We start from the raw sequence: 25,328 nt of genomic DNA, 5'->3' as shown, positions 1-25,328 counted from the left end.
CGGTTTCTGTCGATTCATGTTCGCGGACTTATTTAATTTACTGGCAGGTAGCGCATTCATGTTCGCGGACGCATTTAATTTGGCGAGATCATGTTCGTGAAGTCCGCATACTTATCTTTGCAGAAGCACAAGTCCTGTGTAACATGAGGGAATCATGTGGTCCATATCACCTACCGGTCACTGCAGGACACCGTGCACCTCGTTCTTTACTTGTCGTTCATTTGGTTTCAAAAATCGCATCAATGTGAGGTTATCGTAGGGATAAACCCGTTACTCATATTTGGTCCCGCTGCTAGACAACACCCGCAGACAACAGTAACGCGTTGATCAGTTCCTGGGAAACGGCTTCAGCAATTTGAAGGTTCGGGGTGTTATCATGATGTATTAGAAGGTCGGTACCAAAGCGAAAATTTTCAGTTCAGACAAATTCGGTTCAGTGGCCGCGAGACTGACTCAAATTGAGTCGCTTCTCCACTAGTATTAGTAAGGATTGGTTCGTGCTCAAATAACAACTGAGTCGGCGGCTCCTGATCGCTGTTCAAGATGTAATCGCGTTTGCGACTTTCAGTAATTTCCTTTTTTTTGAAAAAAGGAAAACAAAACCAGTACCCCCAGGGGTGCACGAAGTCCCACTACCTAATATGGCAGCGTGATAGTTTGAAGTAGTGCGTGTCATCTGGTGGAAAGATCCGTCAACTTCCCAAGTACTTTGAACTTGAAGGATAAGAGGAGACAAAACTCACCGAACGGCTTTCATCGACAATGACCTCCACAATCAATCCTTCTCCTATACCTCTCTCCCCCATGAGACATGAGTATCCAGGCGCCTCATGCGCTAATTTGTCAGCCTCGAACCTGGTACTCGGCCATGAAAAGACCAACTTTTTGGCCTGGCGTAACAATGTCTCACAACAGCCTCAAGAGGCATACCCTTCTCCACCCACATCCCATGAAGCGGTTTTGCAAGAGCTGCCACCCGTGAGCGATAATTCTGCATATCGTTGTGCGATAAGTAATGAAGATTGATAGATGGACACCTTGTGTCTTCCCCCATTCTGGGAGACACGCTATGATAGCGATATCACTATTCGCCTTATCAGTGCGAGACAATCAGAGCGTCGGGCAGAGTCTCGACTTATCCGAAGTCGCCTACGCCGTGTGATGATCGAACAAGAGCTCTATAGTAGTATGGATAAGCGTACTGCTCAGAGGCTTCACAAAGCTAACATCAGCCTTGGTATTGCTCGCGGTGTGCTTCGTTCGTCTGGCTTGACACCCGCGGGCAACACTTATGAGGGAGATAGTGACGCCTCGAGTGTGTTGCATGAGTCAGACCCAGAGTCAGACCTAGAGCCATCCTCTTGAGATCTTTTCGTTAGTGCTCCCATCACTGTACATACTACCAAGCGCTTATATATATACATATATATTACCAGGTACTGAATATATGTACATACTACATACATGTGTCGTATGGATTGCTCCTTTGTTCCCTTCTTGAAGTACTCAGTTTTTGACATATATCATTTGCAGTGACTGGACTCCTAGCACTTGTGCAGAGGGCGAGGTACAATGGTCGAATTTTTATGTAGTTCTTGACCAAGGTTTGTCTTCGACTCAGAATAACTTAAGCCAATCGTGCGGATATTGAAGGTGGATAATTGATGTACAAGATCATAGACACACTAACGTCGTGGTCTAGTTGCTAATCATCTTCTGTAGTTAGATCAATGATCTCGACCTCTCCCATCTCGACCTTTCCTAAACAAGTGTGCCGTTCAAATATCCGCCTAGTCATGATGAGTTCACAACCGTAACACCGTGTAAGAAAATGGCGGAATTCCTCTTCTGTGAGGCCGGGCCGAGAAAAGGAATCCAGTCTTAGAAGCCTGTCGAAGGTTTTGTGAGTTTCATCTTGTCGAAGCTGGCGCCTTTGCATGACGTCTACTAGTTTGATGTCTGTAAACAAATAGGTATCAATCAGTTATCCGAGAAAGTCTCTTTCCGGTGCGCTTACCATTCCCATCGAGAAAGGCGACTTCTCTCCGTCTGGGTTGATCAGAGCCTGTGTTACAAGGCATGTTAGATTGATGACGTGACTGACCGCTGCCACCATGACAGAAATAGCTCACTTCGTTTTGGATAGCGTCTGATGGGTAACCCAGGTGAAATGTGCATCTGATCCATGAAAACTGCACGTAGAGTTGCAGTCGCATTGGTCCTTCAGATTGATCAACAAATTGTAGCTATGCAGACTTACCAACATAACCGCATTTGCTCAATGCGCAGCAGGCTAGGTACTCTCCTGCATTTTGTCCCCTTGTTAACATAACTATTGCCGCTTCACAGTGGCCGGGAGGATAGCAGTTATCTACGAATGCACATAGACAGTGTGGTCCTCGGAATTGATGAGAATTACGGTGCGCTACAAGTTCAGAAGGCACGACACGCCCTCCATCATCTTGAACTGGCCTGGATCGCAGAAACGTAGGTAAGACAGCGAGATACTAATGTTTGCGTCAGCCTTTAGCACTCACCAATACCATATGCACAGGGTTTCTCCGGTCTCATCTAGCTCAAGCACAGCATTTGTCCTGTTGCTGACTTGGGCTGCAAGCTTGGCTCGTTGACGTTCTCGATGAAGTCCATTGACTGCAGCTCTGACCCGACTTGTGCAATCAGGAGGCATCCGAGTACCCGGGTATGCTAACTTGAAAGGGTTCAACTTCAAGGGGTGCAATTGACCTGCCAGCAGTTCTCAGACTTTATACTGCGATTTCTGAGTGAGTCACAGTGCGCCCGCTTGCGCCAGCTTTTACTAAACTACGTAATTCTGCGCCTTTCATGTGCGCTGATTAGTAGTAGTTCTTGTCAGTTTCCTAATTGAAACTTTCAGAGAGTACGGAAGAGGCCATACCATTTATGTCAGTAACTTGAAGCTTTTCTGCCAGTAAGCGGCGTCACGGTCCGAGTCGGTGAACTCATGTACACTAACTAGGTGCCGAAGTGACGGCAGATTTGACTGCAGTACTACTACTACTTAGTTTTACCGTGACCGCCGGTTTCAATAGTGTCTTCATGCCAGGTTCAGTCACGACCTAATCGCTCCCTGCTTTACCGCCGGTCACGACCATGGATGAATCATTTCCAACTGCCGCTGGTCTGGCGCAATATTCAACTAGTATTTGTACCTGTGGAAGAAGCTTTGCTCAACTAAACGCATATGCAAACCACCAGAGAACTTGTAAAAAGCGGAAGAAATACCTTTCAAATGCGCTAGCAAAGGCCAAGGATGTATGGACGACACGAAAAAGGCCATGTAGAGAAGTTGGACGTGGTGAACACCTTGGGTCTGTTGCTCCTGCAACACGGGTCCCAGATGCAGCAACTAGCATTGGCATAGTATCTCCAGCAGGAGAAGGCCAGGAGCCCCCACAGTTGGAGCGTTCTTTCGTCACATCAGAATTCAGTTCTGGGCATGCAACTTTCGAGGAATGCAAGGTGAATCTCGATATCAATAATGATTCGTGCTGTTGATGCTCAATCACTTCTTTAGGATGGGTCCAGTCTTTCAGAATCTTTGCATCATGCAGTCGATGACACGCTGTCACTTGCCGAGCGTCGTCCAAGACGCCTCAATCGTCGTCTTCCTGCATGGTTTCGAGACGTTCTTCCTCAGCCACCACCACCGCCTACAGCTGAGCCAGCCCCATCGCCAGCTGCAGATCCCCCTCTTGCTTTGGCTGCAAACACACTGCTGTCACGGTCACTTTCTTTCTTTCGCACACTTCCAAACTTATTCGGACTTTCACGTCAGTATTACGGTGCCTGTCTGCCGACCCACGACCCAGAAGCGGTCACAACTCTGGAACACCTCACTCTGACCCATTCAAACCATGAAAGTCAGGATCTCAGTATCCCTGCTCCTGCAACGCGGGGTGACTGTAGCAACGGCCCAGATGCCTTCTACCCATATCCCAACAAATCGTCATTTCTCCTCGGCGACTGGTTTTGGAACGGAGGCCTGCAGAAATCACAAAAAAGCTTCAGGGAACTATTGCGGATCATCGGCGATACTGAATTTCGACAGGAAGATGTACGTGCCACGCGCTGGAACTCGATCAATGATCAACTTGGATCTAGTAAAGAAGAGGCAGAGGGATGGGTGCCTTTGGAAGGTGCGGGGTGGAAGAAGACCGCGATCAACATCAAGATACCCATTCATAATCGTTCGGATAATCCAGGCGTTCACGACTACCTTACAGCAGAATTACATCATCGATCACTCTTATCTGTCATCCAGGAAAAGCTTGCTAACGAAAGGCACGACGACCTGTTCCATTATCAGCCCTACGAATTGCTCTGGGATCGCGGAAAATCTGAGAGACCCACCCGCATCCATGGAGAACTGTATACCTCTGATGCCTTTATTCAGGCACACCGTGAACTCCAAGAGTCCCCACCTGAGCTTGGGTGTGATCGAGAGCGAGTGGTTCTTGCTCTCATGTTTTGGTCGGACTCGACCCATCTAGCCTCATTCGGCAATTCCAAACTTTGGCCGTGCTATATGTTCTTTGGGAATGAGTCTAAGTACCGAAGGTGTAAGCCTTCTTGCCGTCTATGTAGTCATGTGGCCTATTTCAACCATGTAGGTACCTACGTGCTTTCTAGTGCTTTCTTCATACTCACACATACTTGCGGTCAAGCTTCCAGATAGTTTCAAGGATTTTGCCGTTAAGCACTTCGGTGGAAAAGGTCCCAGTGCTGACTTTATGGCACATTGCCATCGCGAACTTTATCATGCACAATGGAAGGTCCTGCTAGACGACGAGTTTGTGGAAGCGTGCAAGCATGGAATTGTCATACGCTGTTGTGATGGGGTTGAGCGTCGTTTTTACCCTCAGATCTTTACTTATTCTGCCGACTATCCAGAAAAGTGAGTCAAGCTCCGTTACGGTACCTAGAGGGCCAATCAACTAAATTTACTACACATCTCGTTATCAGAGCGTTAATAGCTACGATACGGACTCTGGGCGGGTGCCCTTGCCCTCGATGCCTCATCCCGAAATCCCGCGTTCAAAATTTGGGCATGCGGCTGGACATGAAACAACGCCAAACCCTCTTACGCATAGACGATGATATCCGGCGAAGTGAAGTCTCCACCTCGCGTTCACTCATCTACGATAGTGGCTATGGCATCCGCAGCAATTGTGTTGAAAACCTACTGAAAGAGCACTCATTGGTGCCAACCTCTGTACGTTGAACTTATCGCTATTAAACTCTTTCGTGTATGACGGTCGATAACAACTACCTTTCAGAATGCATTTTCGGAGAGGCTCGGGTGCCTCGGCTTTAATCTGTTTGCTATGCTGGTTGTAGATCTCCTGCATGAGTTTGAGCTTGGGGTCTGGAAAGCCCTGTTTACCCACCTGATACGCATTCTCGGAGCTGCTCTCAAGGGCGATAGATTGGTACACGAGCTTGATCGTCGGTTAGTTTTGTCCAAGAAGGCTGACCTGCTCTGACTAATGGAGCCCTTAAGTTACAGACTCATCCCCACCTTCGGCCGCGATACCATTCGAAAGTTTGCTTCAAATACATCTGAAATGAAGAAGATGGCTGCTCGCGACTTCGAAGATATTCTTCAGGTAAGGCTTCACGTTCTTTTTAACCGCACTCAACTTATACATAAGTATATAATCAGTGCGCTATCCTGGCCTTTGATGGCCTTCTCCCAGAGCCACACAACACCAGTATCTTAGTTCTGCTCACTACTTGTGCAAGCTGGCATGCCTTGGCAAAGCTGCGCATGCATACAGAGGAGACGCTCAATCTCCTGGATGCTGAAACGGTTACGCTGGGAAAGCAACTTCGCCATTTCCAGAAACATACCTGCGCAGCTTTCGATACTCGCGAACTAAAGCGGGAAGCAGAACGTCGACAACGCCAGCAGTTAAGGAGCCTGGCTGGAAACGGAGAGGCAACGGGGTCAAAGCCTCATACCGCTCGAAGACAAAAGACGTTCAATCTACAAACCTACAAGCTACACGCCCTGGGTGACTATTCTACCTCCATACGCAACTTTGGTACAACCGACTCATATAGCACTGAACCGGTGAGTGAAGGCATTTTGATGGTATCCTCTGCCATGTAGATAATTTATTTCAAAATATAGGGAGAGCTAGAACACCGCACCTCCAAAGCAAGGTACCGTCGAACGGACCGAAAAGAGTTTGTGAAGCAGATAGCCAGGATTGAACGGCGCGAGGCTCGCATACTCAGCATCTGTGACAAGCAGTCGCCACAGGGTACGGTGATGGAGGAAGAAGTTGCTACATCGCCTGAGGCTCATTTCCACGTCGGGAAATCTCAAAACTATCCTGAGAACATTCCTCTGTTCCTTCAAAGGCACGCGGGGGACCCCGCTATCAAAGTAAGTACCACATACCTCTTATACAGCCCGGTGCTGATTCCGAGCAACCGTGATAGGGTTTTGTACCTAAGCTTCAGCATTTTCTCCTTACTAAGATCCAGGACTCGATCACCAGAGAGGGTAGCCTTTTGTATACTGACGGTCCCACTCCAGCTGCAATCCCAGGAGCTACCCCAGTGTGCTCGGACTGGGAGGGACGTGTTTTTATCAAGGCCGATCGCATGTATAGGCACAACTTGATGCGCCTCAACTACACTACATATGACGTTCGCCGAGCGCAGGATGTCATCAATCCATCGACATCTCATTGTAACGTCATGCTCCTCGACCAAGCTAGCGAGGGCTCAACTACCGGTGAAAGTCATCCTTATATCTATGCTCGTGTACTCGGCATATATCATGTCAATGCCACTTATATTGGCCCTGGGATGGTTAACTATCACTCACATCGAATTGACTTTCTGTGGGTGCGCTGGTATCAATACCTTGGCAAACACTCCCAGGCCGACCGGCAAGCACCTTTAGATCGTGTTTGCTTCCCGCCTATGGCAGAGCAAGACTCATTTGGGTTTGTGGACCCTGATGACGTTCTTAGGTGCTGCCATGTCATTCCACACTTCGAGCAAGGCTTGCAGCACTTGGATGGTAGGGGTATCTCCCACTGTGCTCAGGATAAGTTGGACTGGAAATTCTACTATATAAATCGGTGCATCAATTGTGACTACTGATGGAGTTGCGCTGACTTTATGACCTAGTTTTGTAGACCGGGACTCATTCATGCGGTATCAATGGGGGCTGGGAGTTGGGCATACCTATGCTCATGGTGCCGGCGGTCAAGAAGAAGATAATGCGGTTGCTGTAGAGTGTTTTGAGGACTTTGAAGAAGATGCGTTGAGCAGTGGCCAAGACGGTTGCACTGCCTCTAACTCGGACCCAGGTGGTGAAGCTTCTGACTCGGACTGGGGGTCTGCTTCAGATGACTCCAACTCGGAAGAGCGTGACACTGATAGTGATTCGGACCAGTATGATACCCTTGACTACGAAAACTAGTAGGTCAGTTGGCACAAATGCATGTCTCTGGTACACTACTTCATGTTTTGGCGGTTGGCTGCATTCTCCATTCTGGTGTGGGTGTGCCTTTGAAGTCACGGTAACTTCAACCCTGCAGACGCTCCAGTAAGTACTCAAGCAGTGGCCATATCGCAGTGCAAGGCGTTGGTCCGAGTTAGCGATCTCAGGGACTCGGATTGTCCTTATAGCCATTTCTAAATCCTTCCCGGGTCCAATAAGCCTGAGGTCGGGCAGGTTCAACCGCCACGGCTACTATCAATTCAAGTTGGAACGTTCGTAAGTCACGTCACATTCACCACTGCGTCACATTCACCACCGCATCACATTCACCACCGTGTCACAATTCACCGTCTGACAGTCTAATACGGCTTACTAACGAGTTCGCCATACTTGAATTCCCAAAACAGAGGTTCAAGTCACTCAAATTGCACCGAACGTGACCATAGCGGACTCGCGTTTAAAATCGACTGCCCTCCGAATGGGAACTGTCAGTATTTCTTGTCCTGCCTCCAACCATTGCACCTGTTATGACCGAAGATCAACAGTCCTGCGGCCAACGTCGCAAACAACCTGTTGATGCCCTTCAACTCGGTCCTAGGAAAAGGCCGTGAGTGACTTCGGATAGCCATTGCCGCTGACCATTGCAATCATTATACAGGAGTGCAGCTGATCCATTGGTACACTATGGTCGTCATTTCGGACGAACAGTACACGCTCTTTGCAACTTCCAAGCCCTCCTCACAAATGGAATTTTACGAATGGGAGAATTGGCCGAGACTCCAGAAGAAAACTTTACCGCTGAGTATATCACTTTTTTATAGAGTTACGTGTTACATATTTAATCACATGTACAGGGAACGGCGCGAGCATCGTATTTTTCAAGAGCTCCTCAAGTCTGTGGCAGGCCTGGAAGAGCGCTTGATGCAAGGCGGAGATGATGAGGTTGATGTCATTGCAGAGCTGGTAAGTACTATTTCGTTTTCCTATGTCTTCAAAGTTAACTCTGTATCTCACATCCCCATCAGCTCACCAAGGGCGCCTCTGGAGCAAGGGGTGATGACACCAAAAGCCTCAAAGGCAGTGTGCTTGATTGGATTACCCCCAAGGGACAGAATCTGGTTCCTCCTCTCGCTCGAAACATGAAAATTGACCGCGGTTTTCATCATGAACGGACGGGTGCGTTACTCTGTCCTGCTGGCCTGGACTGGTCTCACTCAGAGTAGGTGGTATCTTACTACTTGTCTGTTTACTTGGCATCCATACTGATGGCACGCAGGACAAAAGCTAAGCTACAAAGTGGCGAGATTATCGTAACGGGAGACCAGTGGCCGCTGTTCTTGTATGCTGACTACCATTATGATTCCGAGGATCCGTGGAATGGCCTGTTTCGAAGCGCTTTGTTGGTCTGCGTAAGATATAAGCTCTGTATCACTGAGTCCGAAATTCTCTGCGCTGAGCTCTACCTACAGGCATATAAACATGTATTCACATCCCCCAGCTCTGTAGACAGAGAGCCAAAGGCAACTCGCTCAGGCAATGCTCGTATTCATGGGATGACCCGAATTACTCTGCCCTCCATCGCATACATTGCAACTCAGGTGTGTCTACACTTCAACTCTGTACATTTCTACTCAGTGAACTTTCTTTCCAGGTCCGATTCTCCCTCACATCATCACCTGTTTTCTCGCGTACCGACACAGTCACAGACTCCGAAAGGTTTTACAACTCCATCTTGGATATTTTCGAAGACCCGGATGAAAAACAAGAGGTAGATGATCTTGCTGTATGGTGGAACAGGTGATGGATACCTTTTTCCGCTTTGCTTATCCTCATGTGTTATAGGCAAATCTTCCCTTCATACTCGACCGCTCAACGTCCTCTGGTCAAGAATAGTGCACTGGCGAGGATTCGGGAGAAGCGAGCGCAAATAAAAGAGGCTTCGGTCACTGATGGTGGTAGTGGCAATGCGTAGTATACAGTTAGCACAAGTTAGTCGATTATACTCACCAAAGAATTTATATTCAATGATCCAAACCTTGTGTGTGAGTATCTTGCGACGCCAAGATTATACCTAGCCTTCGGACTAAAACTCAGTGATAATATCAGCTCATTTTTGTATGTTTTACCTACGGTGACAATCAAGCTGGTCATGTTACAATGATTGACTACACGGTCTGCCTTTCTAGCATACATCATTGTGATATTCTTGCTCCAATAGTACCCAGCTATTACTTTACTGGTCACAAGTCCAACAAGTTCGTTTGTAGCCGATACTTGTAAGAATGATACCCATTGGACACACCTTTATGAGAGGTGTCTTTCTGATATTCATTTGTGCCTTTCATAAAAGCAGGCATCCATTATATACTTAGACACTAAAAGTTGATAGAGCATCATGATTGTGACACTTGTCATGCAGATAGCACTCCCGTGCAATCCCTGCCATCATGGTGATGCTTGTGAGCTCTGTCAGGGCAAGCATCCATTATAATCGAAGATACTAAAAGTTGACGGAGCATCATGATTGTAACACTTAACTTTCTTGCCATGCAGATACTCCTGCATAATCCCTGCCATTATGGTGATATTTGTGAGTTCTGTCAGGGCAAGCATCCATTATAATTTAAGGGACTATGGCTAATAAATGGTCACAATTACAAGGCTAGGTATATGTTGGCAATTCAATCTATTAATGCCTCATCCTTACATAGATGGCGAGTCCTACCTTGTCTATCCTACCATGTAAGGCTTCACAATGTGACTTATCATTATTGTACTTATTATAGCGATTTTGCTTATTATAATTTTTTGTATACCAATATAATTTCGTGGTTGGATGTCTGATGATATACATGCGCGGTGCTCCCATCAAGGGAGCCTTAGTCGAGAGTATCCTGAAAGATCTTTCATTGGTGCCTACTGTTGTAAGTGTGATGCTTGCTCTCATGATGCGGAACTGACATTTCTCCAGAATAGCTTTGTAGACCGCCTCTCACCATTTGGTTTTAACCTTTTCCCCGCCCTTGTGGTCGATTTGCTGCATGAATTTGAACTCGGAATATTGAAAGCAGTAATGACACATCTGATGCGGCTACTCTATGCAGTCGACCCACGGAAGATCATCATCCTCAATGACAGGTATGGTGTTTTTTTGACTCTTATCAATTATTATCTTGATGCCTTCGCACACAAGGTTTCGGTTAATACCTTCCTTTGGGAAAGGTTCCATTCGACGGTTTCCCAAGAAAGTTTCATCTATGAAACAGCGAGCAGCTCGACATTTTGAAGATATGCTGCAGGTAAGTCTATTGGTATCTCATGCACAACATATTCTGACCGACTTATTCATTCCAGTGTGCGATACCAGCTTTTGAGGGGCTTTTCCCAGAAGAGCACAACAATGTCATAAGGGTCCTCCTGTTTAGCATGGCAGAATGGCACGCACTCGCAAAGATGCGCCTTCATTCTGATGACACCTTGAAATTACTTGATCAGTCGCTTCGAAGACTGGGAACTCAGCTTCAAAGGTTCAGCAAGTTTACCTGTTCAGCCTTTCGTACTATGGAGCTTCCGAGTGAGGTGTCTGCACGTCACAGAAGACAACATAATGGGTTTGAATCTCAGTCCAGACCAAACACAGCTGACCAAACAGGACCTTGACCGAAGTCGTTCAACCTGTTTACATACAAGTTACATGCTCTCGGTGACTATGTGCGATCAATACAAGCTTTTGGCACCACTGATTCATACAGTACCCAACTAGTCAGCGCAATTTTCAAGTGTGTATATCTGTAAATCATAGCTGATTTTGAATGCAGGGAGAAGCCGCACATCGCCTCATCAAGAAGTTTTATTGTATGACGAACAAACAGGATGTTCCGAGGCAACTGGCATGACATGAAAGGCGGCACACGCGTATCAGGTGGCAGCAGCAGGATCTTGAAATAGACTCGGATGAACCTGTCGAGACATTGCCGGAACTTCACCACCACCTATCGGATTCATGGGTCAATGTTATCAACCTTGCAACATTCCTCTGTGACCATTCATCTGATCTGGCAGTCAAAGTCAGAGTTTGTCCTTCGTGCACCTCATTTGACAGATACTGACACAGATATATACTGTACTAGGACTTTGCTCCGAAACTCAAAAACCATATTCTATCACGCTTGCTGGGTCTCGAATACGATGGTGATGAGCATCAGTTTTCCGATCCTGAGAGGAACGAGTTGCGTTTCATTGACAACCTCTCCCGAGTCCAGCAACCACATCGTTTCCAAGTTAACTATACTACCTACGATGTCCGGCGTGATCAAGACTCCATGCGCCCAGGATGTAATTGCACTGTCATGACACTATCGAGGGAAGAAGGCGAGAATGCACACCCATTTTGGTATGCGCAGGTACTACGTGCCTTTTGCATTCGTGTGTTGCATACTGGATCGCAAGCTCGAAACCGTTCATCTCAAAGTGTGGAAGTTCTTTGGGTTCGGTGGCTCGGGGTGGATCCTACTTATCACTGGGGCCTTAAAGAAGCTCGCCTACCCAAGGTTGGATTTGTCCCCGAGACTGATGACAATGCTTTTGGCTTCCTCAATCCATCACTTGTTATCCGTGGTTGCCATCTTATTCCAGCATTTTCCGAGGGGCATTCAAATACTCTCCTCAGACATGGTCCTTCTCTCGCAAGGCTTCAGCATGAAACTGATGACTGGGTTTTTTATGTAAATATGTAAGGAGGAATGGCCGTCATCACACTGTAGCCTACACTCACTTTGCTTCGTAGTTTTGCAGATCGAGATATGTTTGCGCGATTTGCTGGGATTGGTGTTGGACACGAGGTCCAGTATACCTCCTCTGCAATCAGGCAACATTCCAGTGAATATCGGGACGTTGCTGTCAGTTGCGAAGGTGAATCACCTGACGAGGAAGATGCTGTTGAGGACGGAGATGTTGAGGAACACAGTGTTGAGGAACACGATGTTGAGGAAGATGATGTTGAGGAAGACGATATTGAGGAAGACGATAGTGAAAGTGATGGCAGCGAGGACAGTAACAGTAGTACTGAGGAGTCAGACTCGGATGGGGAGGAGGATGATGGTGATGATAATGACCTATACTATAGATTTTAATGCATGGGGAAAGTTAGTATGTTACACCGGACCATCATTTGCTCGGACTTCAAGCTTCAAGCTTCAAGTTGAAGGTACTCCTAGCGGATGCCAGGAATGAATACAATTAATTTGGAGTCTGCGTCTGCATTACAACTTACAAGGGTATTTCTTGGAATATAACACTTCAACAAGAAGGGCAGCTTTTCTCGTTGGTGGAAATAGTGATCCGCCTTTGTAAGACTATCTAATACTATCTCAACAGCAAGAACAATGATTCGGGTATGTAGTTAGAATTTACTTGAAGATAGACTTGGTAGCACTTGATAATAATAACAAAATTTGGAGCCTGTGTTACAAGGATATATCTTAGAGTATAATACTTCACCGAGAAGGAGAGATTTTTTCGTTAGTGTAATTAATGATCCACCCTTGTCACACTATCCAATACCATGTCGACAGCAGGCATGATGATTCAGCTTTGTAGCTTAAATAAGGCCATATCACGCTATGAGGTTTTCAGTGGTGTCACCATCGGTGGCGCATGCGCCCCTTCAGATGGAGCCCATCAATATTTGAAATGGTCAAAAAAGTACTTCAGCTGAGTTATATATAGGGAGGAAAGCGATGAGCTGCTTCTGCATGACATCCAGGACAAAGTCATGTATAATTTGGAACTATGGTCAAGTTCCAGCCATTCTGAAATTTTCGGGTATCGGCTGAGTGTGGAGCGAAGAACAACAACGTTGAGCTGTTGAAAGTCGGGGGCACTCCTAAACTCCGTATAAGACACACGAAGATAGACTGTTCTATAAGTACTGTACGCTAACTTATGGAAGGAAATTGAACGTTGAACAACCACGGTGTTATGGTAAGAGGGGTTTTCCTTTTTGGTCATCGGATGGACGTGAGATTTCCTTCCGTTGTCATTACATACTTCCGCAAACCATTCAGCAAACAGTCGGACCTGGTCGCATATTCATGATTTCTGTTAGTCGTTTTCAACATTTGCATCGACAGTGCTAAGCGTTACGTCTAGGCATTCTTCATATTCAATCAGAAGGGAGAGGTGCGCTTGGTTGTCTTATCATTGCCTTCTCTTTATAACGACTCGGAATTCGTGGCGCCAAGGTTCTCATATCCAGACTGTATCGGACAGACTTCAAGTGGGATCATTTTCTATTCACGCCTGACTCGTCTTATACATTATAGGCGATCCATCGCAGACGTATTCCGGATACAAGTAGTATCTAACAGCGATGTACGATCTCCCATCATAACGTTGGGCTCGACCAGTTTCTTTCATGTGCGGGTGAACAACCTCTATGTTGTCTGTGTGACAAAGTGTGTTCAATACATCCAGCTGCATTTGCTGCGCTAATCATCAGTTCAGGACAAACGCAAATGCCGCCCTCGTCTTTGAATTTTGCTACCGTTTCATTAGTATCGCCAAATCATATTTTGGAAAAGTAGACGAGGAATCAGTCAAGAACAACTTCGTGCTAATATATGAATTAATAGATGGTAAGGTGGTTTTATTTGTCCAGATGGTGTTTCACCAATGATGCTTCACAGAAATCAGTGACTACGGATACCCTCAGAACAGCGAGATTGACACCCTCAAATCTTATATCACCACAGAAAGCGTAATATCTTCGGCTATAGCAGCTGTTTGCATTTTCCTTTACTGGTTGATCGACATTCAGCTGATGGGACTTTAGGAGGAGTCCTCGAAAATCACTACACAAGCTACAGGAGCGACAAGTTGGCGACGTGGGGATGTGAAGTACAAGAAGAATGAAGCATTCGTAGACGTGGTGGAGACTGTCAATCTAAGCATGAGTGCAAAAGGTGATGACGACTTCCCCGTGTGCGTCGTGCGCAATGTTCATGATTGTTCTCCAGGGACTGTCCTTCGTGCCGATGTGGATGGGCATATTCAAATGCGCGCGTATCTGTCTGGGACCCCCGAATGTAAATTCGGTCTCAACGACAAGCTCGTCATCGATAAGAACAGCCAAGGCGGTGCAAGCGACGCAGTAGAGCTGGATGACTGTCGTTTCCACCAGTGTGTCCGACTGAATGAATTCGATTCAACCCGCACGATAAGCTTTGTTCCTCCCGATGGCGAATTTGAACTGATGAGGTCAGTCATTTTTATACTTCTCAGTTTCACAACAAACCACTGAAAAAATGTTGTACAGGTACCGCTCGACGTCAAATGTTAAGCTGCCTTTGCGAGTGATCCCTACGGTAAATGAGATTGGAACCACACAAGTGTCGTACAACATTTCCGTGAAAGCCAATTTTGGGAACAAGTTGTCTGCCACCAACGTGGTTTTACGGATACCGACACCATTGAACACGACCGGCGTGGACTGCAAAGTTGCGAATGGCAAGGCTAAGTATGTGCCTGCCGAAAACGTGGTCGTATGGAAGTATGTCACCTGATCCACTTGAGATGACTTCTACTTATATTGCGCCCAGGATTCCGCGGGTTCAGGGTGGACAGGAGTGCACCTTCAGCGCAACTGCTGGTCTTACTAGCACTACCACTCGGCAAGTTTGGGCTCGGCCACCTATTGACGTTGACTTTGAAGTTTTGATGCTCACCGCATCTGGTCTGATCGTTCGGTTTCTCAAAGTCTTTGAGAAAAGCAATTATCACAGCATCAAGTGGGTGCGCTACCTCACCAAAGCGAGCGGGAGTTATCAGATTCGGGTAAGTGATTAAACTATCCGATTCATGACAGATCGCGTGCTGACAACTGGTGAAGTTTTGATGCGATCATTATCCCTTACATTTGTTGACTTATATACTACAACCTTGGACAATCGTGTTAATCACATACCAACTGATGAACTTTGGGTCCTTCTGAAATTTTAACTACATGTTGTCGGGACTTGTGTTTGGAGTACCAATCTTAGTAACAACTATACACAGGCCCCGACAGTCTACGCTCACCTCAGCTCTATTCCTCAGTTTCAACAACATCGTTCCGCTTCCATGTTCTGGAGGTAAATTTTTTTCCCTTTCCACATATTGTGGGGTTTAAATACATCGTGAACTCTATTCTTGAGTAGATTCGGATTTCACAACACATCCTCCATCGACAGTCTACTGGACAAGGATGATGTTTCATTAGAGGCAATTCTAGACGAAGACGATCTACTACAGGAATGCAAGTCACAGAACACGCGGCTCATCGACTACTTTCAGCGTGTAGACGTCCTGAAAAGACTTCTGGGGTATGTGACTGGTCAGATTCCAGGCGAAGAGGAACGAGGACGGTTCAAGTAAGCCTTATCTCCGGTACTCTGCCTCATGGGCATCTCCACTAATCAATTCTAGGTATCCGTATGTCGCTACAGAAGTTCTCTGCAGTGAAATATGGTCGATAGTAGAAACCTGCGTCAACTCGTCAGACCAGCTGCTGACACCGTTCTGGGAAACGGTTCTCGACAAGTCTCCTGAAGAGATGAAGACAGAGATGGTCATGGCTTCTCACTTTGCCAAGATTAATGCTGTCTTTCTCACCAAGAAGCCGGCGGAGGTGAATACCTATCTTTTCACCGCCGTCCTCTGACGAACCCAGAGCTATGTGCTCAGATGCTCGCCTTCATCCAATCCCAACCATATGTCGTGGAGCGCCTTTTGCGACACGTCGAGACGCCATCCGTAGTTGACCTTATTGTCCGCATCATTCAGCTGGACGAAGTCCCAGGTGGTGCAGGGGTTCTTGAAGTATGCTCTTATATGCAGCATTCCGCGTGGCAGCTTACCCAGTATCGCAATTCAGTGGCTTTCGTCGGAGAACCTCATGGGCAGATTGGTTGAGCTGCTTTCCCCGGCGCACACCAGCGACATGCACACAGTGGTTTCAGAATTGATCAAGGGGATACTGTCCATGGCTACTGCGTCACCTGCACCGGGACTTACGGATGGTCTGCAGAATGGAGTTGCTTCGAATCTTTTTTCCAGGGAGCTGGCACGGCCCGAGAGCGTTTCAACATTAACCGATTACATATTAAGCGATTTCAGTCCATTAGCCGAAGCTGAAGGCCAGAAAGCGATCCATGATGATGATTCTACTGATCATTGTAGTTCCTCCACCCCAGAGCTCCCAAATCTCGACACCTCCCTCTCTTCTGTTGTCCACTCGATATCTGTGGTCATTGAACTTATTCGGAAAAACAATTCAGATTATTTCGAACCATACCTCTTTCATACCCTGCGAAATCGGCTAATTCATATTCAACAACAGCTGGCAGGGGCTGAAAATGGGCGCGCGAAGCTTGAGGAGTCCATGAAGGAGATGTCGGACAGAATGGGTGTGGTTCACCTAGGCCCCTTGCTAGAGATTATGGGCGAACGACTCGCGATCTTCGAGAAATATCTTCGTCGACCACGATCTTTGGTGAGTCCGTCGGATATCACTCGAACTCTCGATATAACCTTTCCCCCTCAGCAAGGTCCCATACCCACAACTGTAGGTGTGATCACGCCTCTCACCTTCGAACGATTTCGGATATGCGAGTTGTATGCTGAACTCCTGCATTGCTCCAATATGGCCATATTAAACCGTCCCGGGGAGTATAGCGATCTTTATGACAAGCAAGGGCGATTACAAGGCGGGCTATCATCTCTGGAGCATCTTGCTCGTGTAATTGCAATTGGTTCCGGAGATGAAAGAGACCAGGACACAATGGACGATAACCATGACGACGTGGAGCCCGCATTGGAATTGCCTGTCACCAACCGATCACGAGGTTCCTCGCTATTAGATTCGGATGAAGACATGAGCGATGATGAACCTGGCAGCTCGGATGACGATGTCCTGGAGGAGATTATGATGGATGATCCTCCGAAGCTGCAACATTCACCATCAGAAGATCTTCAGCCACAGGAACCTCCAATAATCGTCCCTTCCTCGCTCAATGCAGCATCATTACCTCCACCTGCCGAGATTGCGGCTCAAGGTACTGGCAAACGGACTTCCAGCATGACTAGTAGTAGTGATAGCACCGCAAAATCTCCCTCTGTACATTCGCGCAGAAGCTCCAAGCGGATGGTTAGCACTGATACTGTGCCAGGTCTCTCGATAGGGGAGAAAACAAAAATGCGCTTCTTGGAGGCCAACGTTTTGAGCACCTTATTGGTGAGCTACCATTTTTCCGTACTGGTATTGTACTCACATATCTGAGCAGGACCTCTTCTTCGAATTCCCTTGGAATAACTTTTTGCACAATACCGTTTATGATTTCATCCATCAAATTCTCACAGGCAGGACTGATGGAGGACTGAACAAAGAATTGTCGATCTCTCTCTTCCGGGATGCACACATCATGCAACGCATCATCGATGGTCAAAAGCGAAATGATGCAGAAAGGTACCACACTTCATCTCACCGTTGCATGATCTCAATTATATTCCTTCAGCTCAAAAGCAAAAGGTGTTCGGCTTGGGTACATGGGCCATCTGACGCAAGTGGCAGAGGACGTTATTGGAGCTCTTGAGCATTATCCACCCAATCTCCGGTTAATCATCGAACAGTATGCACCTCAGCCTGCTTGGCAGGAGTACGTGACGGGTCGTTTCAATGAGACCAAGAAACGGGATACCAGCCTCCTTGGCGGAGGGAGGCCTACCGTTACCTCAAATTCACGTGCTGGTGGTAGATGGACGGTTGACGAGGAAGACAGTGGCTCATCGTTGAGTGCAGCTGCGACTACAGGTCCTGGAACCACTGGTGAATTTAGGAGATCTGTGACCACAAGACCTTCAAGAGCAACGAGTGCTGACTTCGGCCCTGCGCCGATGGACGACGAGGACGACGACCATAGTGCTGGACCTCCACAAGTATGTCCTATTTTATTCGGAAACAGTGTATTTGTTCACATTTGTCCAGTTTGCTCGCTACTTGGCTCAAGAGATGCATTCGAGGGAGCAGTTTCACTCATCATCTGATGCTTCGGATGAAGACGAAGATGAAGACGGCGGATGGTTGGCTCAATCGACATTTGATTTAGGCAGACCACCCCTTCGGAGAAATACTGGAAACCAGCAAGAAATTTCTTCCAGTGGTTTTGACGTAGGTACATAACCCACTGTATCTTTTCCCTGAAGTAATTCGGCCCCCTCAGGATGCATTCAATCCTGGCCCCTGCGGCGCTTTGAGGGAGGCGCTTGCTGATGATCCTTTCGGGGTCAAATATGAGGACGTGAATAATTCTACTTCTCTCTCGTTGAGCTCTATTGACAGATTCATTCCAGGACGATGGTTTCGGCCCATTTTCCGATGCAGCAGCAACCTCCCCAGATCACTTCAATTTTTCTTCCTCGATTTCATCGTCTTTCTCATCTGATGACTCCTTTGACTTTGGAGATTTCCAGGGCTCAGACGACAGCATCCATGACGGTGAGCTTACCCCGACTGCTGGGAGCTGGACTTTGGCAAGTGGTTCAGAATCAGAAGGGGACGAGTTCGGCAACCCTGGAAACAGCTCGAATGGAATGCATCCGATATCGTTGGATGATTTGAATGGTCGACTGGAGTCCGATAAAAGTAAGGACTGGAGTTAAAAACGGTGTGTTGACAGCGTATTGTGTGCATTATCTTAGGTGATGCTCTACTGTTCATGTGTACATATCACAGCACATATTTCATTATATTCATTGTCTCGTTTGTATGTTAAAAGATAGTTATGGCGTGAACTGATACCCTCCACTCCTTGACTCTGCTGTGAATTTTAGCTCGGCAAGTACTTTACCAGTCGGGTCAGCAAGAGCGCATTCAATGATGTCACCTGGGTTGATAGGACCAACACCAGAAGGAGTTCCGGTGAGGATGAGATCACCCTCCTGCGCATTTGAGTGAATAAATTAGGAATGCGGACACGATTATCCTGACGAACCTCCAATGTCACGATGGAAGAGATATGTTCGATAAGTCGCGGGATGCGGAAAATCATGTCCCCAGTGGTACCATTCTGCTTGATCGCACCATTGATCTAGCGTGCAAAGAATCACGTCAAGAGAAGCTCCCGCTCAATAATTAAGACAAACCTTCAGGGAGAGTGTGAGGTCATGAGCATCCGAAACGGACGACTTGGGGATAAAAGACCTGATGACAGGTTCAAGACATATTGACATAACGTGTTCTCATGTCATACCCAATGGGAGTGAATGTATCGAAGCCTTTCACAGCAGACCAAGGCAGACCTTTCTTCTTCACCTCGTCCTGCATGTTCCGTGCGGTCATGTCAACAGCCAAAGCTAAGTGTCCTAATAAGCACTCAATCCAATTCATTCACAAAGCATTTTGTTCACCGTAGCCCGCAATGTGCGACTCGGCTGCATCCTGGGAAATGTCCCGACCGCCTTTCCCGATTACTAGGCCAAGTTCAACTGCGCTGGAGTTCATAGGACTGTTACACGAGCATGATATCGAAGCGGACCTTCATGGTGTGCTATGATGCCGCGTGGAATTTCAACCTTTCCCCCAGTAGGGAGGTAGCTCGTCGTAGGCTTGAAAAAGAAGAAAGGCTCTTTTGTCTTGGCGTTGTTGAGCTCCTTGATGTGGTCAGAGTAGTTTCTGCCAATGGCAACTATCTTGTTTCAAAATAAGAATGCGTTAGTCGCGTAACGACGTTTGAATTTCACCTTTTTCCCCTGCCTCACGAACTGAGCTGCTACAGACATGGTGGACACAAGATAAGCGAGCGGAACACCGCGTGGAGGTTATGTTAGTCACGTGAGATAATTATCAACTATACTTGTACACTGTTGGCGTTGTACTATGACCTGGCAGCTTCAAAAGGGTCCGTTATCCATTGAATGGACTTCTGTTGCAAATAAAGCCCATCATGTCCGATATTCGTGCAACTGTGGTCAGTGAACATTCCGCGCTACAACGCAAGAAACACTGTGCTGCCCTTTGCTGGCAGTACATATTAATTCATTCATACTAGATTGAATAGGATTAGTTATGCATCGATCGGACTTGGTCGGATTTGCCCGATTTAGGTCTCGGCCGACTAACCGAGTCGAGTCACTCTTAGCACTCCAAGGATTTCAAAAATTGTTTGTTTCAGAGCAAATTCAAAGCAACGCTTTCTCTTTTCTGTCTTGCTCCCGTCGTTGCACTCAACGACAATCATGTCGCTCCCTGTTACATTTCGTGTATGCAATGCACCGAAATCTACTGCAAAGGTCTCATTTTCCCGCTCCCGCTCAACTGTCGCATCGTCTTCGATCGTCGACGCGAAAGCCAGGCTAAGAGATGCTAGAAACATCAGTAGATCATCAATTCGAAGTGCTACTGCGGTTCCTTCTGCGTGCGTGTCTTTCATGCATCTTTTCTTATCTCAAGTCATCTGATAGTATCTATTCGCAGTCGACCCTCCCCAGCTCCTGGATTTCAGCAGCTGCCGCAGAAACACAATATTCCATTTGACTTGGAGTCGCATACCAACACACCTCTAGATCATTCCTTTGTTGGCATGTCAGGTGGTCAGATTTTCCACGAGATGATGCTTCGCCACGGGGTAAAGCATGTTTTTGGTTATCCCGGCGGAGCTATTCTTCCTGTGTTTGATGCCATTCACAACTCTAAACATTTTGAATTCGTTCTTCCTCGTCACGAGCAAGGCGCTGGGCATATGGCAGAAGGTTATGCCCGCGTATCAGCAAAGCCTGGTGTCGTCCTGGTGACTTCTGGTCCAGGCGCAACTAATGTTGTTACGGCAATGCAAGACGCGCTTTCTGATGGCGTTCCTCTCGTTGTTTTCTGCGGCCAGGTAGCAACCTCGGCTATCGGGTCTGACGCGTTCCAAGAAGCCGACGTTATTGGTATCTCACGCAGCTGTACCAAGTGGAACGTGATGGTCAAGGACATAGCAGAACTGCCAAGACGCATCAATGAAGCATTCAAAATTGCAACTTCTGGCCGTCCTGGACCTGTGTTGGTCGATTTACCCAAGGATGTCACCGCTGGGATTCTTCGCACACCATTGCCATACAAAGTGACCACTCCAGGCTCCCACACCCTGCCTGCGAATCCCATGCAACCTGTCTCTTCTCTAACCGACATGGTGTTGATCCAGCAAGCTGCCAACCTCATCAACCAATCGCAACGACCTATTATTTACGCTGGCAATGGTGTCCTCTCATCACCTTTGGGACCTAAATTACTTGCGCAATTGGCTAAGGAGGGTAACATTCCTGTAACGACCACTCTGCAAGGCCTTGGTGCCTATGACGAGACGGATGAGAAAAGTTTGCATATGCTTGGCATGCATGGATCCGCGTATGCGAATTTGGCAATGCAACAGGCAGACGTTATTATTGCTCTGGGTGCACGATTCGATGACCGTGTCACGGGCAAGGTTGATACTTTCGCACCTGCTGCCCGGGCTGCTGCCTCGCAGGGCCGCGGAGGTATCATCCACTTTGAGATCCAGCCGAAGAACATCAACAAAGTTGTCAATGCTTCCATCCCCGTCCTCGGCGACGTTGTTTCCAACATGGCTGCGCTCGTCCCCTTGATCCGATCATCACCACGCACACAGTGGTTCGGTGACATCCAGGAGTGGAAACAGAAGTACCCCTTCACATACGTCCCTTCAAAGTCTGGTGCCCGAAGCAAGCCACAGGAAGTTATTGAGGAGTTGGACCGGCAGACGGCCCACAAGAAGGACGATGTTATCATAACTACTGGTGTTGGTCAACATCAAATGTGGGCGGCCCAACACTTCCGATGGAAGACGCCTCTGTCGATGGTCACTTCTGGTGGCCTTGGAGTGAGCTACCGCGTTTTTCCACGGGATACCGGACGTTGACAATTTTGCAGACCATGGGTTTTGGCCTTCCTGCTGCCGTTGGTGCTAAAGTGGCCGCGCCTAACAAAACTGTTATTGACATCGATGGCGACGCATCATTTAGCATGACTGCTATGGAACTCGCCACTGCCTCGCAGTACAATATTGGTGTCAAAGTCCTCATCCTTAACAACGAATTCCAGGGTATGGTTTTACAATGGCAAGGTTGGTCGATCCCACTTTCAGTATATGGATAGTTCTCACGGGAAATCTAGATCTATTTTATGATTCCAGGTACTCGCACACTCGGATGACGAACCCCGACTTTGTTATGCTAGCTAAAGCCATGGGCGTGCATGCGATTCGATGCGAATCTACGGCAGACCTTCCTGCAAAAATGAAAGAGTTCCTGGAATACGACGGCTCGAAACCCATTTTGCTTGAGTGTAAGGTCGAAACCGACGAGCACGTGTACCCGATGGTGCGTTTAGAGAGGCCAGTTCATCTTTCAGTCGGGTAAACTAACTGTTACTACCAGGTCCCCGCGGGGAAGGCATTGCATGAGCAGGTGCTCCACCCTCTCCTGAGGCCAAAAGAAAAATCCGACGCATGATCCAATTTTCATTATTTTTGATCTATATGCATATTATTCTACTTCTCTCTTTGCGCACATCAGATTCACAACATACCGTTTTCACTGTGTACTAACATTCATTGGCTCGACCATCTTTTATTGACACGAACCACATTTATCTACGATGTTTTTGAAATTGCAAAAGGGATGTTGAATCCCATGGGGATGTTGGGTGTTCTATATGGTTACTCCAAATAAAACAGAAATAGTGTTACTGGTGCATGTGCGTCCAAGAATAGCGTTGGCGCTATCATTACTTACCTTCTCCCGACGAGATCGAATATGGAACTACTATCAGCCAGGTTCAAATCAGCACTGCGTAACTGTCATATACAAGATCGGGCATATCTGTTCATAAGCAGGGCGTGCAAGTGTCCGGTGATCCAGTTTTGCATGCGATCAGTATGGGCATGAGCGTGGGGCTCGGGACGTCGAGATACGACTGCTTGGCAGACCTGATCGACTGAGTTAGTAGCGCTGTGCGTGAGATGGCCAGGGCAGACCAAGTAGGGAGGTTCAAGGTTCAAAATAGCAGTCCGTGTCTTCCCCAAGAAAGCCGTGCCCAAGGCTAGTCGTGTACTAACGCGATCCGGCCAGAATCAGCCAAGAAGGCGCAATATCAAACAGCGAGCCCATGCCGGGCTAGCCAAGGCCGTGTTAGCACGCTGTACTTGGGAAGATGTCACCCCTGTCCCAATTCATTCATCGACGAGTCTGAGCTCAGAACCATCGAAGCATAATCGGTTTATACGCGATGGATGATGAGTCTCGCATGCTTGGTAGAGTTTACCCAGGAATCACAACGACGCTTGTGAGATGATCAAGGCACAATGTTCAGTCGAGAAAGTGTTTACGCACCCCTAAGTGTGACATGATAGATGGGAACACAGGTCGAGATGTATAGGCACAGGCCCGGGCCCGAGCTCAGACGATGAACAGGCAGAAACCTCATGCAGCGGATGAGTAAATGATACGGACAGACGCATTGCGCCGTTGGAAATGCTTTCAGGGAGCCGGAGCTGGATCGAATGAAAACGGGCACAGCTCATTAGTTTCGACCAATGATATCTGACTCCGACTGAGATGCTGGCCTGTGGAAAAAGGCCTTGGATCACGCCGTGTGGGTCCGTTGGGCGTGAGCTATGGAGCTGTGGGAAATGAAGGGCGAACTGTGTTGCCCCTCAAACCAATTGAGCTGACATATGATCCTCCGTTCGAGACTGAGCGATAAGACCGCAGTGAGCATAAATACTATGGTTTGATTGACATTCGTTGGGCTAGGACGGAGTCATCAGTCCCTGTAAACCTTGCAGCACAGCAAGTAATTCCCACTCACTGCTGGATCTCCTGATGGGGATACGATGCTTGAGGATGCCCTTCAGGGAATCATTGCGCATGCAAACCATGATGTGTATCCTGAAGCATTGCTGAGGCACGAACCCTTTTTTTGCGAAGTAATAATATGCATGTCACGCAAGAGACTCGGACCCCTCGGGCAACGCGTTCCTTATCAACCTCGAAAGCGCCACTTGAAGCGGCAAAACGCTAATTTGTGTGTCAATATAATGCGGCAGTATTCACCAAACCTTGAATGATTGATGCTGAACCTACATAACACGCCGATGGAGTTTGATGTTTTACGTTTGCCCCTTTGCCGTGACAGATTGCCTCGCCTTGGTGACGCTCGGGAATGCGCTTGTGAGCATAGCTAGTAGACGCCCGTTCGACTCCCGCGAGTAGCTTGGCTCCATGATACTCTTAGCGCCTCGAGTTGAGAATTGCGGTATGATAAAGCGAGCGGGATTAGAAGCAGACCTCCTGACGTAAGTAAACATAGGCGATGCGGACCGGTGTTACTCGAAGATTACGGACACACTTGTTCGACTTGTCCCGGAAGGAGCGTTGTCGACAATTGTACAGTAAGACCGTTGAAACATTCTCAGCGTTCTCGAACTCCAAGAGGAACGAGCGGCGTTACGCCACCATTTCGCTATTGGTGGCGATATCATGAATGAGTCCTATCATTTTTAAGAACAAAACCCGACTCGGAAATCGGCAGACGAGCATACCACGGGTTCAAGCTTCGCAAATGCGAAAAAGTCAGGCCACATCAGGTGAAATCTAGTGAGTCTGATCAGCTCATAGATCGTTGCTGATCAGGACGGTAATACGTACGATGGACTCCTACTGCGTGCACAGACTCGGATGCAGGAAAATGTGTTCAATCAATCATAGACGTTACACACAACCCATCAAACAC

General features: G+C 47.5%; 7 protein-coding genes across 7 annotated transcripts; 5 read left to right on the top strand and 2 right to left on the bottom strand.

Annotated features, from left to right (window-relative positions):
• Nucleotides 1–762: 762 nt before the first annotated feature.
• On the top strand, nt 763–1,365 carry F5891DRAFT_1182848 (uncharacterized protein; the record flags this gene model as incomplete). Its single annotated transcript, XM_041366224.1, has 2 exons — nt 763–978; nt 1,030–1,365. The coding sequence occupies 2 exons, from the start codon at nt 763–765 to the stop codon at nt 1,363–1,365; spliced, it is 552 nt and encodes a 183-aa protein (XP_041231360.1).
• Nucleotides 1,366–1,705: 340 nt separating this feature from the next.
• Nucleotides 1,706–2,689, bottom strand: F5891DRAFT_975942 (uncharacterized protein; the record flags this gene model as incomplete). Its single annotated transcript, XM_041376573.1, has 6 exons — nt 1,706–1,959; nt 2,018–2,065; nt 2,133–2,192; nt 2,261–2,371; nt 2,420–2,472; nt 2,538–2,689. The coding sequence occupies 6 exons, from the start codon at nt 2,687–2,689 to the stop codon at nt 1,706–1,708; spliced, it is 678 nt and encodes a 225-aa protein (XP_041231359.1).
• A 443-nt stretch (nt 2,690–3,132) lies between these two features.
• F5891DRAFT_1182847 (uncharacterized protein) lies at nt 3,133–9,476 on the top strand (the record flags this gene model as incomplete). The annotated part of the gene is made up of 17 exons (XM_041366223.1): nt 3,133–3,501; nt 3,557–4,648; nt 4,707–4,936; nt 5,005–5,254; nt 5,319–5,491; nt 5,549–5,648; nt 5,705–6,115; nt 6,176–6,433; nt 6,490–7,139; nt 7,189–7,455; nt 8,163–8,306; nt 8,359–8,467; nt 8,530–8,723; nt 8,781–8,913; nt 8,974–9,102; nt 9,156–9,301; nt 9,347–9,476. The coding sequence occupies 17 exons, from the start codon at nt 3,133–3,135 to the stop codon at nt 9,474–9,476; spliced, it is 4,785 nt and encodes a 1,594-aa protein (XP_041231358.1).
• Nucleotides 9,477–13,554: 4,078 nt separating this feature from the next.
• Nucleotides 13,555–15,817, top strand: F5891DRAFT_626229 (AP-2 complex subunit mu-domain containing protein). Its single transcript, XM_041372526.1, has 12 exons — nt 13,555–13,605; nt 13,655–13,684; nt 13,747–13,781; nt 13,828–13,959; nt 14,009–14,139; nt 14,191–14,285; nt 14,337–14,466; nt 14,521–14,761; nt 14,820–15,053; nt 15,103–15,337; nt 15,393–15,633; nt 15,700–15,817. The coding sequence occupies exons 1-11, from the start codon at nt 13,597–13,599 to the stop codon at nt 15,396–15,398; spliced, it is 1,278 nt and encodes a 425-aa protein (XP_041231357.1). The 5' UTR covers nt 13,555–13,596; the 3' UTR covers nt 15,399–15,633; nt 15,700–15,817.
• F5891DRAFT_626328 (SIT4 phosphatase-associated protein-domain-containing protein) lies at nt 15,511–19,258 on the top strand. Its single transcript, XM_041372527.1, has 10 exons — nt 15,511–15,633; nt 15,700–15,912; nt 15,968–16,169; nt 16,226–16,360; nt 16,416–17,774; nt 17,824–18,005; nt 18,055–18,475; nt 18,525–18,707; nt 18,760–18,837; nt 18,890–19,258. The coding sequence occupies exons 1-10, from the start codon at nt 15,623–15,625 to the stop codon at nt 19,196–19,198; spliced, it is 3,093 nt and encodes a 1,030-aa protein (XP_041231356.1). The 5' UTR covers nt 15,511–15,622; the 3' UTR covers nt 19,199–19,258.
• Nucleotides 19,259–19,270: 12 nt separating this feature from the next.
• On the bottom strand, nt 19,271–20,495 carry F5891DRAFT_1006549 (uncharacterized protein). The gene is made up of 7 exons (XM_041360426.1): nt 20,279–20,495; nt 20,074–20,227; nt 19,946–20,023; nt 19,789–19,891; nt 19,682–19,739; nt 19,531–19,626; nt 19,271–19,477 (listed from the first exon to the last, which is right to left on the bottom strand). The coding sequence occupies exons 1-7, from the start codon at nt 20,315–20,317 to the stop codon at nt 19,319–19,321; spliced, it is 687 nt and encodes a 228-aa protein (XP_041231355.1). The 5' UTR covers nt 20,318–20,495; the 3' UTR covers nt 19,271–19,318.
• Nucleotides 20,496–20,773: 278 nt separating this feature from the next.
• Nucleotides 20,774–23,154, top strand: F5891DRAFT_1249347 (thiamine diphosphate-binding protein; the record flags this gene model as incomplete). The annotated part of the gene is made up of 5 exons (XM_041369867.1): nt 20,774–20,952; nt 21,012–22,416; nt 22,467–22,659; nt 22,710–22,915; nt 22,973–23,154. 5 exons carry the CDS (start codon nt 20,774–20,776, stop codon nt 23,045–23,047), a joined length of 2,058 nt encoding a protein of 685 aa, XP_041231354.1. The 3' UTR covers nt 23,048–23,154.
• Nucleotides 23,155–25,328: the final 2,174 nt, after the last annotated feature.

The sequence above is a fragment of the Suillus fuscotomentosus genome, assembly GCF_016647785.1.
Source record: "Suillus fuscotomentosus strain FC203 chromosome Unknown F5891scaffold_6, whole genome shotgun sequence".
Lineage (NCBI taxonomy): Eukaryota > Fungi > Basidiomycota > Agaricomycetes > Boletales > Suillaceae > Suillus > Suillus fuscotomentosus.
Note: the sequence above shows the minus strand (reverse complement) of the source record. Positions and strands in the feature narration are given on the sequence as shown.

Bases quoted from the DNA above. Each gene is read 5' to 3' on its own strand.
- F5891DRAFT_626229 (XM_041372526.1), top strand. The intron at 14,140-14,190 runs GTAAGGTGGTTT...GATGCTTCACAG, and splicing joins AATATATGAATTAATAGATG to AAATCAGTGACTACGGATAC. The intron at 14,762-14,819 runs GTCAGTCATTTT...AATGTTGTACAG, and splicing joins GGCGAATTTGAACTGATGAG to GTACCGCTCGACGTCAAATG.
- F5891DRAFT_626328 (XM_041372527.1), top strand. The intron at 16,361-16,415 runs GTATGCTCTTAT...ATCGCAATTCAG, and splicing joins GTGGTGCAGGGGTTCTTGAA to TGGCTTTCGTCGGAGAACCT. The intron at 18,708-18,759 runs GTAGGTACATAA...CGGCCCCCTCAG, and splicing joins TTTCTTCCAGTGGTTTTGAC to GATGCATTCAATCCTGGCCC.
- F5891DRAFT_1006549 (XM_041360426.1), bottom strand. From the start codon at position 20,317: ATGTCTGTAGCAGCTCAGTTCGTGAGGCAGGGGAAAAAG. The intron at 19,892-19,945 runs GTGAACAAAATG...TAGGACACTTAG, and splicing joins GTCGCACATTGCGGGCTACG to CTTTGGCTGTTGACATGACC. The intron at 19,740-19,788 runs GTATGACATGAG...ACCTGTCATCAG, and splicing joins GATACATTCACTCCCATTGG to GTCTTTTATCCCCAAGTCGT.